The 15350-nt window shown below is 43.3% G+C and overlaps 1 protein-coding gene across 1 annotated transcript in view; it reads left to right on the top strand.

Moving 5' to 3' along the window:
• The window catches only part of OXSR1 (oxidative stress responsive kinase 1), a 73137-nt gene that overhangs the window by 37594 nt on the left and 20193 nt on the right, over positions 1–15350 (top strand). Inside the window, exons 5-6 of the mRNA XM_015852904.3 lie at positions 6856–6911; positions 13478–13587. Coding sequence (XP_015708390.1) covers positions 6856–6911; positions 13478–13587 — 166 coding nt within the window. The remainder of the gene's footprint in view (positions 1–6855; positions 6912–13477; positions 13588–15350) is intronic.

Genomic DNA, 15350 nt, shown 5'->3' with positions numbered 1-15350 from the left:
GGCAAATACCTAGTGAAGGCTTAAATTCTATTTTTCTTTGTTTGCTTTCCTAATTAACAAGCAGAGCTATGCTGAGGCTTGAATAGATGCCATTGTTCAGCAGCAAACGCTTGGGTTTCTCACATTATACAAAGTTCCATCTTTTGTAAGGGTTGAACAGGATCTGAGGCCTTATGCAAAGAACAGAGGAGAAAGCAGAATGGGTTTTATCATCTTGAAGCAGTGAACAATTGCAAGTAATTCCTGTCATCTATCAAAACCAGTGCTGTCTCCCCTGTCTCAGGGCTGGCAGCTCTGCCTGCGTTGCCAAGTCCCTGTGCCAGCTGCTTATGTCACCACTGTGGTTTTCTGTATCACCTGGCGATCCCAGCGGCACCCTGAAATCCCAGTGCTCCATCTCATGCTGAGGGAGATGGACTTGGAACCCTTCCTATGGAGCTGTCCTGCAGGATCCTGCTCAGCTGCTTTTATGGAAGAGGACCAAGACCAATGTGCTGATCTCACCCTGGTGACCGCAGCAGGGTGACCTGGGGGTGGGGGGATATGATGCACCTCTCCCTGTTTAGGCTGCAGTTCCACACTGGATCTGGGGATTAGCAGTTACCCAGCAGTTTGAAAGACCTGGAAATAAAGCAAAAGCAACCCATGAGGTTGTTGTTTTTTTTTTCTGGGGGGGGGGGGGTTGGATGGGAGTTCCAAGCATTTTCAAGCAGTGCTCTTTATGGCAATCTGACAACTGTATCATGCTGATTAACTGTTATAAGGGCTCTCTGCCTTTCTCCCTATTTTTATCTCAGCTTATCTTCTGTTTGTGATTAGCTGTTGTGTAACTGAATATTTCAGTCCAGGTGAAATGATATATTTGCATATACTTAAAGCCCCTGTTGTAGCACAACAAATATGATGCTTGCTTGTCCTTCTGTAAAAACAAAAAGCACAGGCAGTGCTTTGGGGTTGCACACACTTGAAGTGCTGTCATGGCAGTGATCCAGCTATAAATTTGTTTGGTGCTCTACTTCTAGGTTGGAAGAGCAACGCAGCAGCACATTTGATACTCGAGGTTAGATCAGCTTGTGCTCCAACACAGCTTCACTGTTTGCTTCTAACTATATCACCAACACATATTTGTCTGTGTGGTTTTGCAGCAATGCTCTTCTGGTAGTGAGTTGGATATAAGGTGAAGGAGCTGATGGATATGTTTTGGCAGACCTCAACTGTCTTACAGGATTCAAGCTTAATTTTCACATAGCTGATTAAAGCATTGATATCTGGGTTGGCAGGTACCGTGGTAAAACTGGATTTCAATATGTCTCTCAGCATTTTGCCAACTGAAATACTGTAGTTCTTTGTTTCTGCAGCAGTGCTGTAGGAAAACATACTGGCCCTATTCCAGCTTGGGCTGTAATCTTGTTTTAGGGAGCACATTTTCAGAGTGGAATTTTGGTAGGGAAGGAGCGAGACGTGATGATGTGGATTCACCTCTAATTGCCAGTTGGATTTTCTAAGTAGGTATGTGAGTAATTGGAAAGCCTAGCCTACTGCTCAGCCATGGGGAGTGGATTACCCCAAGTCTCAGAGCCTGGTAGACTGTTTCCTCGTATAGAAAGTTGGCACCAAAGTATGGGAAAAACATTGTGTCCCTGGGTATGGAGAAGTGCTGGGCAAACATCTCTCCAGGCCAAGAAGGGAGGTGAAGATTTTAAGGTAGGAAGCAGAAGAGAGGTTGGGGTGACACCTGAAGTTTTTGGTCAGCAATTCAAGCCCACATTGCATGCTACCATGGTGTTCTGCAGTTCCCGAGTGGCCAGGAGTATTATTTGAGATGGATGTGTTGGCAGGGTAACAATCCTCATTCCATTTCAGCAGTGTTTTCAAGTGACAATATCACAGACTGACTTAGCCATACACATTTTACTCCAGCATTTTTTTGTGATGTCTCAGGTCACTGCTGTTACCAATGTAGGTTATTAGGATCAGGATTACTGAAATAGGCTCTTGTAAGGTCTCCCCAGCAGTAGGTTAATTAAAGTTGCTGGTGTTCATCCTTCCTGCAGCGATGCATAAAGTCAATAACCCACTTCAAGAAGGTGGCTGTGACCACCATCCCCTGCTGCAATATGGCAACTTCTCCTTTACAGATCCTAAAACCAGTGCATGTGGAATTGCCTTAAGCATTTATTCAGATTACTGCAGTGTTTTCATTCATGCCTTATGCTAAAGCACAAGAAACAAATCATTTACTGAATTCGTATGGTAACATTAAGCATGCTTTAAAATTTTATGAGGTTGCATCAGGGATTATTTCTGCACGTTAACTAGATCAAATTATATCCTGTCTTGCAGAGTTCTTGGAAGGCTTTCCAAAGTAAAACATCATACTTTCAAACAAAACTGAGACAAAGTCCACATGCGTTCAGGACAACAAACAGGGAATTGCTATAGAGAAGTCCATCACTAAGTGGAAAGCATCACCAAGTTGGACTGGGGGTGCCAAGTGGACTGTTTCCATTGTAAAGATATATTTTAATATAAACTAACCCAATTTTATAACTGCTTTCTCCATGTCATACAGACAGCTGGATAAAATAAGGCAAGCTTTCCTCTTGTAACACTGGCTTGGCTTAAAACTAATTACAGGTTTGGGAGAAGAAAGTCAGACCAGTGAGCTGTGTTGGAGATATGGATGGCTCTTGGGCCTTGTGTATATGTAGATATACAGCAGGGCTGCCCATTGCCTTGTGGAACCAAGACCTATTTAAGCTGTGTTGTATCAAAATCATGGGTTTTATTTGATCCGTGCCTGTGTTTCCTGGAATGAACTTTCATCTCTGTCACGATGTGGTGAAAGCTGGATATGCGTGAATCATTGGCTTTCTTCATTCATCATTGGCTTTGACTACGTGAGTGGCAGTCGTGTGCACAGAAACAGGATCTTCCCCACTAGGAACAAGGTTTAGAACATACGCTTTATTGGTGTTGCCACAGGGACTGTATCTGCCTACCTGTTGAATGATTGGGCAAGGAATGTTCATATAAGGCCAGGTTATAATGGGGTGTTGTCTCCCGTTACCAATGGCTAAGACAAGGCCTCCCAAAAATATCCAGGCCTTCAGGGGAAGGAGGCTTTGACCATCACGGTGCATGGTGATAGGGCTAGGCCTAGCTGGAGCAGCTCCTGCAATAATGTAGGATCATGGAATGAGTTGGGTTAGGAGGGACCTCAAAGATCATCTTGTTCCAACCCATCTACTTGCAGCTGAGCTCACTTGGATGCTGGTGCTGAGCTGCAGGTGTGGCAATGGAAGGTAAAGACTGAAGCATGAAGGAGCCACACCTCATTTCAACCATTGTAAGGCTTGTAAACATGTGGGATGAGAAGGAAAACCATCAAAGAGCAAGGCTGGCAGAAGAGCAAGAAGCGTAAGCTGGGCGGAATTTGCTGAGAGAAAGGAAAGTTGCTTACACAGAGATAACAGTGAATGTCTGACACAGGAGGGCAGTGAGTGATGTGGCACTAGTCATGTCATGCTGTCTCACCTTGTCAGACATGCACTGAGTTAGCTCAGCTCTCTGTACTGCCTCAGCATCTTGCCATCCCTCGGAGCTATTCAGCTGTAGCTGAGATGACAGCAAGGATTTTGGTAACATCTCTGGCAGCGTGTTTTGTGCGCTCTCTTTTGTCTGAGCTGACATAGTGACTTAACCTAAAGTGAATCAGACTTCTGAGTCACGGTTTCTTGGACCCTAAACCTCAGACTTAAAGCAGCACTGGAGTAAAAAAAATAGGGAGTGTACCAAGTAAGTGCATTGTGGATCCTTTGAAGGGTATTTTATGCTGTCCTAAAAGAAAGCACAACAGGAGATTAATTTGTCATGTCACTCTGCCTACGACTGTGTTACCTCCAGCCACTAAAGTAGGTTAAAAAGCACTGGAACATTCTTATCTATGCAAATGTAAGGCTTTACAAATCCTGCTAATGTGTATGAGACTCAGAGTAAATAATGAGTTTCCCTGTGTGAGCGGTGCTTTGCTCCTGTTTTTAGGCTCTGCTTTTTCCCTGCGGTTCAGAGAAGTGGGAACACAGGTAACAGTGAATTACTGAAGAGAGAATAACTCTTGATTGTGGAGAGAATGGGCCTCGTTTGGTGGATAATGTTACAAATTGATTCACATTTAACTGAAAGTAGAGAGATTGTCCTGAAAGCGTTGTGCAGATTACTCAGAATAATGTTGACTGCAGCAGTTGGTGATGTTCATAATAAATATTGGGTTATTTGTGACCATTAACAGAAAACAGTAGTTCTTCTATCTGCACCTTTTTGTAGAAAAGAAATATACTAATGGAACTTGGCAGGAGCAGCCCCACCTTTACCGAGCCAAATTATGCATTGTAGAGTTCAGCACATGGAAATGTATTGTTGGAGCTGGTGTAAACTGCATCTAATGGCAGATGACTCACGGCTGTGCTGACAGCCAACATCGCATCCTAAAGGCACATACAAGCAGGTGATCAGAAGAGAAGGCACAATAAACAAGGCTTCTCTTCTTTGTCCCATTCCCATCGCGGTCTTCTACTTGAGGTGTGGCCTCACCAGTGCTGAGTACAGAGGAACAATCCCTTCTCTGCTCCTGCTGGCAGCACTCTTTCTGATGCAAGCCAGGATGCCATTGGCCTCCTTGGCCACCTGGGCACACTATATATATATATACACTATATATTTTATATATATTATATATATATAATCAGTATATAAGAAGAGAATAAACAGGAAACCACCATTCCTCCTTCTCCCTGCCTCACTGCTTTAAATGTAGTTAGTCTTAAAGATGGTTTTTAAGTCATACTGATTTTTTAATGATCTCAGAAGCTAAAGATAGGAAACCTGTGTTCATCCAGCAATGGTTCTGCCCAGTGCTCCTTGCTGCTGTAGGTAGCATGCTACCCTCATAGTGGATGGAGGAATGGCAAAGCTGGGTGATGTTCCAGTGGTTCAGTGCATCCATCTTTAGTACCGGAAGTGATTACTTCACTATACCTTTCATCATCTAAAGAAGGGGCCATAGGAAAGAAAGAAATTGACTCTTTAGTGGGTTCTGTTGTGATAATATAAGGGGAGATGGTTTCAAACTGAAAGAGGGAAGATTTAAACTGGGCATAAGGAAAAAAGTTTTCCATGGTAAGTGTAGTAAAGCACTTGGCACAGGTTGCCCAGAGAGGTGGTGGGTGCCCTATCCCTGGAGGCACCCAAAATCAAGGGATGGGGTTCTGAGCACGTGATGGAGCTGTGGGTGTCCCTGTTCATTGCAGGGCAGTTGGACCAGATGGCCTTTAAGGGTCCCTTCCAACTCAAGCGATTCTGTGTGTCTCAAAGGCATTTTCTATAGATGCTGGCAGAGATGTTTTCCATCTCCTGTTACAGTCTCTGATGGCTTTGTGGGAGTATAGAGGAGAGTCAGTTTGGTAACTCAATTAAATGGAAATAAACTCTCCAAAGCTCTGATTGTATTGAATTTGGCCAATGGATGCTGCAAGGGAAGGTGTAGTTGCATGTTTAATGTTGTATTTAATCTCTCCAGATACTTCCCTGTACTTAAAGGTCCCTGAGTGCTGCAGTGCTGATGCCTGCTTGTCTGTGAAGGCTGCAACTCTTAGAAGGGGAAGGGTAATGCTTCTTGGCAGGAAAGCTAGCTTTCCCCTTAGTGCACACTCATGTTTGGCCAGCATGAAATGAGCAGGGCTGGAGTTGGCCAGCAACAATGTGGTTTGTGTGGTTATTCCAGTATCAATGTTGGATCTCCTTAGTGCTTGAAAACCCATTCTGATATTAAATCAGCTTTTTGAAGCTAATTCTGAATATCATTCAGCGTTTCCATGCATCTTTATCTGCGTCATTAAAACAAGTTAGCATTTCCTGTGCTTGTTCTTATGCTTACACTTCAGACATGGATGAGGCCTCTGAGATGGTTCCTGCTAGCAAGTGGTGTTTGTTTGGCAGGACTTGAAGTGCTTCTTTAAAAGACTTTGTCTGTATGGTAAAAATCATCTTTTACTGGCCCTGTCTTACAGTTTTCATTCACTTTTGTTCTACTAGTTGCTGGTGCGGGGGGGAGCCTTACTGTGCCAATGCCTTACACTGGGTGTTGGGAGGAACTTAGCAGTGCTGGAGAAGATGTGTCCAGAATTGTCCTGGCAGCAGCCCAGGCTCTTCAGAAGCCAAGAAGGAGATTTCCAGGGCCCAAACAGGATGCTCTGGCCAGGCCATCACGCCAGTTCTGCTCTCACAACTCACAAGGGAGGAGAGAAAAATAGCTTTTGGCTTTCTCTGTTGAAAGGATTTTGGGTATTTGCAGAAGGTGTCCGGGGGGAGAATCTGTTCTTTCTTCTGTTCTCTTCCCTGCGGATGGCTGCCATTACATAAGGTATGCCACACCGTTGCTGCATCCATTCCCAATGCAGGCACTTTGCTTGCAACCCTTCTTGATACAGTGCTCAGGTCTGCATGCTGTTACAGCCAAAGCATGGCTAACAGCTGTGCAGGTCTCAAGTGTATAGGTACTTCTTTTGGCATGACGTGGCGAGCAGCCTCAGAAAACAGGCTATAAAACTTCCAAGCATGTGAACCAGGTGTGGATGTAGCAGGGCATGGGGCTGAGGGGTATTTTTCAGTAAGTTTTTCAGTTTCTTTGTATCCATAGCACTTACCAGAGAACTTACAATCTATCTTATGTCTTTTTTTTTGTGATTAGGGGCAAGAAGTTCTAATGGAGCAGAATGTAAAATAACCAGCTTGTAATGCATTGGTCGAAGGGAAGTTTTAATGAGTTCCACTCACTGTTGCTTTGTCTTTCTGCAGGGATGTGAAAGCAGGAAACATTCTTCTTGGAGAAGATGGCTCAGTGCAAATCGCAGGTAATGTTTTCCTAGTAGCTTTCAGTAAGCTCTGAGCATAACCTTGTGTCTGGAGATACTCTTTAATGGGCATGAAAAACAAACCCATACTGCTGAGTTGAATGGAACGCTGTGGAAGCAGCCATGCAGGCAGCCGAGCTGCTGGATCCAGAGACAAGGCAGGGAGGAATTCTGGGGTTGCTTTAGCTAATACAGATGTGTCTGGAGATGTCTGTGCTTACTGCTGTCACAATCTGTGTCAATGCACAGTTTAAATAAGATTTTTGGAGAGTACATTTAGAATGTTACATTTAGACTGGTTGTTTTTCCCCGTTGTGCTGTTTTCCTGTCCTCAGTACAGAAGATGCTCTTATGGATGTTCAGATTCTCCCTTTGCTGTCCTGCACCCTTCCCTGAGGCCTGCGCATCCTGTGGTGCCTTTGCAATCCTTACGCTATAATGTTTCTAATGAAGTGCAAATAATTCATCCCACTTGGCAGCTGATGGAAGGCGGGATGTGGTCACCAAAGTGCTTTGCACTAATAAAATACCTTTATTTTTTCTACAAAGGAGCCAAAATGTACCATTTTGGATTTGCAGTTGTACTGACTGTTAGGCTATATTTTAGGAGAGGCTGTAAATAGCTGTTGCATTAGGACAATGCACTACTTTCCTGCCAGCCTAGGATAAATCTACTTGTGTTTCTCTTCAACAGGGTGCCAAGGCTTGACTTTTTTATTAAGTCTTTTACTAAGTTGCCTGTTGTATTTTTGTCTGCTTGGATAACTCACAGTTGATAGGCAGCTTTAAGGCCAACTTAAACGGTCTCATAAAGTCTCTTCCTTAGCTTTTATGAATTTTGAAGTGTTTCGTTGGCTTGTGACTTGCAGATATTCCCCTGGACTAACCAAGGGAGGTTTAGGTTGGATCTTAGGAGGAAGTTTTTCACCCAGAGGGTGGTGATGCACTGGAACAGGTTGCCCAAGGAGGCTGTGGATGCCCCATCCCTGCAGGCATTCAAGGCCAGGCTGGATGTGGCTCTGGGCAGCCTGGGCTGCTGGTTGGTGACCCTGCACATAGCGGGGGGTTGGAACTAGATGAGCATTGTGGTCTTTTTCAACTCAGGCCATTCTGTGAGCAACAAAATATTCCCTTCAACCATTTTTGAGTTTGTTTTTTTTCGCTCTGAAGGTGCACAAGGAGTAACTCTAATCTTTCTTGCAACAAAGTAGAGCAACTGAACTCAGCCAAGGTCAGCAAGTTCATAACAGCATCAGGAAGTACTTTTGTTTCTGTGAAAGCAGCTGATGACTTGAAAGAAACAAAAATAAACGAATGACCAAATACAAGAGAGGAGGTTGGCCTGGACATAACATTAGAGTTTGTTTCTGTGGGAATTTCTGACACTTAAATTTCCTTTCTTCCCAACCCATGATGGAATACTGAAATTCCACATGAAATTTTTGAGCAGCAAAAAGCTGCTGGAAACAAATCAATTCAAATAAAGGGAATTTTGTTTCAGTAAGATCAAAGCGTTCCCATTTGGACAATATTTATGTGTCTTATGAATAATTTGGTTGATAATCGACCGCTTTAATTATCAGCTGGATGACTTCACTGTGTTCCCATGGAACAAAAGTGTTTGTTTCGCTGGAAAGTTACACCATGAGGAAGGAAAAAAAAATCGATCAGCTGTGGAATGAAGCCTGAGGTTACAGCACATGGAGGCCCCTCCCTGGAAGGAGCTGGTTTGGTGTATGTTAAACTGCAAACGGTTTAGCAGGAAAAGATGACTTCAGCTCTTTATAATGCATCCTTTCCCCTTTGTCATCCTTACATCAAAACTGCCCGCAAACCCTTGGTGTGAAGCTCTGAGAGTTTGGCTTTTGCAGCCTCACATTCCTGGGCACTTGCTGCTGCTTGACACCATTGGCCAGGCTTGTCTCAGAAGAAATGGAAATCCTAAATGCAGATCCGAGGAATGTAAATCTGACATTGCAAATCCTTCAAAACAAAGCAGGTTCTTTTAGGGAAGTTTATAGACAAGCCTGCCCTGTGGTGGAGGTAACCCAGCTGCTGGGCTGTTCCTCCATGGTGTATCAGTGAATTTAATGCAAGTATTGTTAACATATGCCTGCAAAACTTTCCCTGCACATACAGTTCATGGCAATAATGTTGCAGAGTTATTCAATTGCAACCCTTTGTGCTCCATGAAAATAGAGAAACCAGTTTTTTTTGCTAGTACAGACTGTGCAATTCTATGACGACCGAACAGAAAAAGCATCTTGTTGAGGGTTTGTGCAGCTTCTCTCATAGTTCTGAGCTGAAGGGTGCAGTTTGGGTGCAGGATGCACTGTGTTCATGCTGGTGCAGGTAGCACAGCGGAGAGGGGAAAAATCTTTGAGTTCAGAGGCATTTACTGAAAGTAGGCATTCTAAAAATGTCTCTAATGGCCCTCACAAATGGCTTAAACTCCTCCCCAGGTCCTAGGACTTGGTATTTTTATTCAAGGCTATTTTTAACTGTGCTCCTTTTGCTTTCGGAATATGCATCCACTGAACCAAGGCATAAAATTGCCTTTAACAGATGCCACCAAGGCCTGAATTGAAGCTGTTTTGCGTATATCTTAATCTTTTTCTCTTTTTCCCCAAGGGCACCGGTTGGGGCTTGTGGCTTGGCACCAAGTCTTTGGAGCCTGTTACGATCTGGAGAGCATTGCTTTCTCAGCGTGGAGTATTTTCTTGCACACTGAATTAATCTATCTCTGGGAGAGCTGAACTTTCTTTCCCTGATACCATTGTTCTGGGCCGTGCTGGCGGTGGCTGCAATGTAAATTGAGATAGCTGTGTTCTTTTGTGTTCCAGTCTCTCCATGGCAATTACTGTATTTTTTTAATCAGAACATAAAACCTCTGTGCCCTGGCATTTACTGGCTCCGTGGAGTCTAAAAGCTTGCATGGGTAAAAACACTTCTAGTCGAAATAAAGTGCATTGGCTCCAACACTCAGCAGAAACCAGGAGGCTTCCTCTCACAGTAAGCAAGGCTTGATGTTCCCAAGTTTATGTAACCATGCAATTATTAAGTTACTGGAAGATGAAGTGACAGGCTGCTGATAAATGGGGAGGGATGGGAAAGGAAAGGGACTGAGAGGAGAGAGCACGCTCGGTACATGAGGTTTGCTCACTATGAACCATGCTCCACCCAAGGCACCGTGTTCCCATCTCACTGCAAGTGGGTGCAGAACAAGTCCTTCTTTCTGACTGTAATCACTGGGATATTGAATAGTACTATCATACTCTCCTCCATTATTGAATGAAGAAACAAGAGTCTATGGAAGCTGACGTGTTCTTATGGAAAACATCCGCGTCCCTAACCGTGTGGGATTTTCCTATTGTAGGCATTGCTATTGTCCCCATAGCTTTAAAACAAGACAGGATTAGCACCTGCTCCCAGAGGCCTCCCTCTGGCACTGTGTGCCTGTAATTTCCCGTGCAGGCAATGTTGCCTGGTGGTAGATGGAGATCTCACAAAGTCGTTTGGGACTCGCTAATTGATACTGGGCAAGCTGCCTAACCCCTCACACTTTATCTATTTATAAAATGGGGATAGTTAAGGCCAGGCAAAACTTGTGTAACTGAATTTGTGTAACTTTCCACAAATCCATGCCAACTTGTCACCAGTTCGCTGTGTTCCTGACTGCTCTTAATTCATTGTACTAAAATAGCGCTCTACATAAACATCTAACTATGATACAGTCAGTGTCATTCCCTTACTTTGCCTTAGGAAATGGCAACTTTGGGTGATTAAATTGCCTGAGCAGGGGCAAGGCTCAAATCTGTGTTGGAAAGAGGAGCGCTGATGCAGGGCTGGCTCAAACACTCACCTCAGAGCCTCTTCTCCTGATGAAAAAAGAGCAAAAAAGGGTTTTCCTGGTGTCTGATGGGCATTTCTGTTGCCTGCCCTGTAGCAGTGTGGTGTTAACCTACCTCTTCTTTGTGTCATCTGTAGGATTTCCTGAAGTGATGTTGCATTACTCAGTTGCTGAAACCACTTGTGAGCTCTCTCCAAGGGCAACGTCTTCACCAGCACGATTCATCACCCTGAAGTTACTTTGTTCAGCATTAGCATATCATAACGAGCTTGCATTGGGGGCTCTGTTTCAGAAGCAGTTTTTACATTTGTTTAAAGAAATCTTATTCACATTTCATGTGCCCTGACATTATTGCAGTACTGACAGATCCAATACCGCTGTATGACCACATAGCTTTTAAAGGGAACATTCCTGTTCTTTGCTGATCTTCTCTCTGGTATCTTACCACCCTGCTGCATTCTCAGCACAAAATTGCCATTTACCACTGGTTTACCATGACCTTCATCTTCCTCTTGTCAGGCTTTATTCATCATTAGCTTTAAAAGCATGGTCTGATGCAAACCCAGCAAACCTTCTGATTTCGGTAGCTTTGCTCTCCTGGCTCCTATAGTGCAGTCTCCTTTTTCCCCTAGTGGTAGCTAGATACAGCAGCATGTACATTGGCTTAGAATGAAGGAAACGTTACCGTATGAGATGCCTAAGGAGAGATAGTTTTTAACATCTGACTTCTAAATTTGGATAAAACAGTTTAATTTCTGCTACTGTAGCATTGTGTTTTCCTGACTCACATGGCAGCCCTGGTGCCTGTTGCTCTGTCACAGCATTCTTGTGTTGGCGACCTATTGAGACTGGGTCTTTGTTTCTGTAGTGCTGAATAGTGACTTTTCCTCTTAGCTTTTGCATTAATCAAGTGACCAGAACAGCTTTCAAGCTTGATTGTGAGGATATCTTAGCAGCAGGGAGTTGTTGTTTCGTACTTGTTTGGATATCCCTGGAGATTCCTAATTGCTAGCAGCTCAGCTCTGTAATTTTGGGGGCCCATCAGAGTATCTGTCAGCAGTGGGATTCACATCAGCAGCAGGAGTGGTTGCTGGTGCAGCAGTCCTTCCTCTTACCACTGCAGTGAGGCAGTGTAAAATCCAAGCTGCCAAAGCAGTAAATGCCTGCGAGCTGTCATACCTTTCCAATTGCATGACTTCTCTCATTAGGGTTAAATGCATTTGCTGTGCTCCAGCTCTGTCGTAGCATTTGTGAAGGAAGTTCAGCAGGGGCAGTTGTCAGTAATCTGGGAGCTTAGGCAGAGACAAGGAGGCACAGATTGTATCAGTGGCTCAGAAGCGAGGGCTGAACCCTAAATGTGCTCAGGATTTTAATTTATGGCTTTACAGAATGTGCTTGCTCTCAGGAAATACCTTATCTTAATAGCTGGGACTTGGATAAAGGCAGTAAGATGACATTTGAGAACTGTTTCAAAGTCAGTCCTTTCAACAGAGTAGCACAGGCTGGTTGTGCCTATTTTATCCCTCTGGAAATGAGGGAAATCGATTGGGAAAACATTGAATAAATCAACCGTGTAATGGAATACAATTTAATTCCATTTAAACTTTCTACAGACCTCAAATGGCAGATGCAGGGTAATAATTCCGGACTGGAGTTTGTAAACTTGTCCTCATGTTTGATGTGAAACGCAGTGAATGCTGTGTACAGCTTATGTTTTCACTGCTGGGATTCTTTTGCTTTGAGTGGCATTTCCTTGACCCTCAAAATGACTGCGTGAAAAGTTGAGGTAAGATAATACCCATAAGCTCAAATACAGCACATCACTATAGCGTGCTGATGGCACTTGGACGAGTGTCTATTAGTATTGCCTTATTCCAAGTGATTTCTAATTGCTCTTGTGTTGAGAACAATAGGGCTTGTGATTTTACTCTGAGCTTTTTTGGAAGCTCTTTTGGTTTCTGTGAAAAGCAGGGATGACCAGATATAATTGTGCAAAACATAAGCTGTGTTGTTTAGAGCAAACTGGTAGGAAATACTTAGTTTGGATTTACAGTTTCCTTGTTACCTGGCTGAGTTATTTTCAATAAGAATGGTTTGGTTGCTAAACCTTTTGTTATGTTTTCTTCTGAGCAAACTTAGACCCAGTTCTTGTCTCTTCATGTCTCTTCCTGGTAGAGCTCTGAGCATCTCAGTGATGGAAGGTTACCAAACTAAACTCGTTCTGGTGGTAGAAGATCCAAGGTCTGTGGCTGATATCTCCAGTCTGCAGGCTGTAAACTGTTAGCTTTGTATGCACTCAATTCCTTTTGTTCTGAAAAGTCTTGATTGCTTTAAACATCAGTGAGATGCTACTTGAAGCTTGGTTATTAGTTATGTACGTATACAAATATAAACAAAGCTCTTAGTGCCCAAGGTGGGGTTGTATAGCAGCAGGGCATGCCTTAATGTGCCCAGTGGGCTGTAATGGAAAGTGGAATTTTCCTCTCTGCTGGCCAGCACTGAACACTGAAGTAATTGAATGGTTGACTACAGAGTATTCATGTACCAGCATTCTTCACTAACTGTTGATCATTCTTCGTCCATTTGAGAACTCCTCATGTGTAACTGTATTTTCTGCTGCTTAATAAGGGGCTGGAAATACAGGGGGATGAGGAGGGCAGCCCTTCCGTTTGCTCAGGATGTGATCTTAATGCAGTTTGTTTTGCTTTCTTTTCAGACTTCGGCGTTAGTGCTTTTTTGGCCACTGGTGGTGACATTACCAGAAATAAAGTCAGGAAAACATTTGTAGGCACACCTTGCTGGATGGCACCAGAAGTTATGGAACAGGTGAATTGCTTTTTCTAGCCTCGTCCTCTTTCCTAATCTGCACCTGGAATCCCTGTTGTCAGGAACAGCCATATTTACTCCCACCTAAGGTGACAATTTTGCGTCCTGTGAGGCTTAAGACCAGAGAATCATCTTAGATATGGCTGTTGCTGCCAGGTTTTCCTATGTAATGTTCGGTAGCTTCTCACCCTGTTGCTTCTCTCCAGGCTTGTACCCAAGGTAAGTATGAGGCAGCTTAGCTATTGCATAAAGGAGATTAACCTGCCCCTCCCTCGTGCCTAAATGTGAGGCAGAATATAAATAGTTTCATGCGTGGCGAATATTCACATATAGTTGGGTAACGTGCTCTCTGGGGGGGGATAAAGCAGCGTGTCAAGGTGGGGAGTTATCACACTAAAATAATGCACAGTTGACTTCATTGAGCTTTTTAGTTTCTGTGAACTTGTGAGTGTTCAGAATGTAATTACTGAGGAACGCCTCCCCCCCTTCCTTCCCTTCCCTTCTGCCTGGCTCATAGCTGTCATACTTCTTGTCTTCCACCACTGCTAGACTAAACTACAGGGGTAAGCTTTATCTGCTTGACTACTGATGAAGACCACCTGAAGACTTTGTTTAATGTAGAGCACGGCTGCCCATTTCTGAGCAAAATCGTCTAGCAGAGTTATACCAGAGTCCTAACAAAGCATTTTGCAGTGCTGTCTGTGGCACGGATGCTCATTGTCATAAGCATTCTCAGTACTGTCCATCACGGTCTTAAAACCAGTTTGACAGAGAGCTGGACTTGATTTTGTTTTTGGCGTGTGCACCAAGCAAAAATACTATATAGTCTATAAATATAGACTCTGTATTTCTCCTTTTTTCTTCCAGGAATCTTTAAAGCAAAAATATTTTGGAACATTGTTGTTTTATTAAAGTAAACCTGGCTTGTTCCTTCTTTCTTCCTGTTTGAAGTAAAAGATTTTAGGAGAATTTGAATAACACCTCCATGTTATATATAATCTAAAATGAAACGGAACAAAGCCAGTGTCCACTGACATCATCCTGCTGCCTTCCAGCAGGTGTCACTCTGTGCCGTTATATCCAGCAGGGAACAGAAGAAAGGGATGAATGTAGGGTAGCCTTAGATCTGTAGATTTTCTTGATTCCATCCATTTTACTTCAGCATCGCTAAGCTCCTTTAGCATGTTAATGTATGATAGCCTGGCGTTATCTCTTCATGTACGTTCACTGATTGGATTTATGGCAAAAAAGAAATACCTGTTAGGAAAAATAAATGAGAGAAACTTACTGGCAGGGTGATAAAAGTGATGTATTAGATGGATTTCAAGATGAACGGCAGTACGCAGGCTTGGACCTCATAACTTTCATTTGGCTCAGGATTGTATAATAGAATGAACAATACCAATCAGTTAAAATGGGGCATTGTGCACTGTGTAAATCTGCGAGACTGAAGCCAAGAAACGTGCCAAATTGGTCTCAAGACCTAAAAATGATGTGAAGAAATGTCAATTTGTAAAACTTAGAGCGTATTTCCTCTTGTCCCTATGAATTATGTAAGATCCGTGTGCTTGTTTAGTATAATTATTTGAAAGCCATTCATAACAGTGGCTTCCATAAGCTCTCACTTCAGGAAGCCTTTCAAGCTTATAAGGCTCATGAAAATGATGCCTGCAGAGCTGAAGAAATTAGTACACGATCTCAACTGTTGGTGCTATAATAAACTTTAATTCAATTATCGTATCACAAAAAAAGAGTGGAAGAGG

The sequence above is a fragment of the Coturnix japonica genome, chromosome 2 (assembly GCF_054131305.1).
Source record: "Coturnix japonica strain WE chromosome 2, WE-NBRP24, whole genome shotgun sequence".
NCBI classification, from domain to species: domain Eukaryota; kingdom Metazoa; phylum Chordata; class Aves; order Galliformes; family Phasianidae; genus Coturnix; species Coturnix japonica.
Note: the sequence above shows the minus strand (reverse complement) of the source record. Positions and strands in the feature narration are given on the sequence as shown.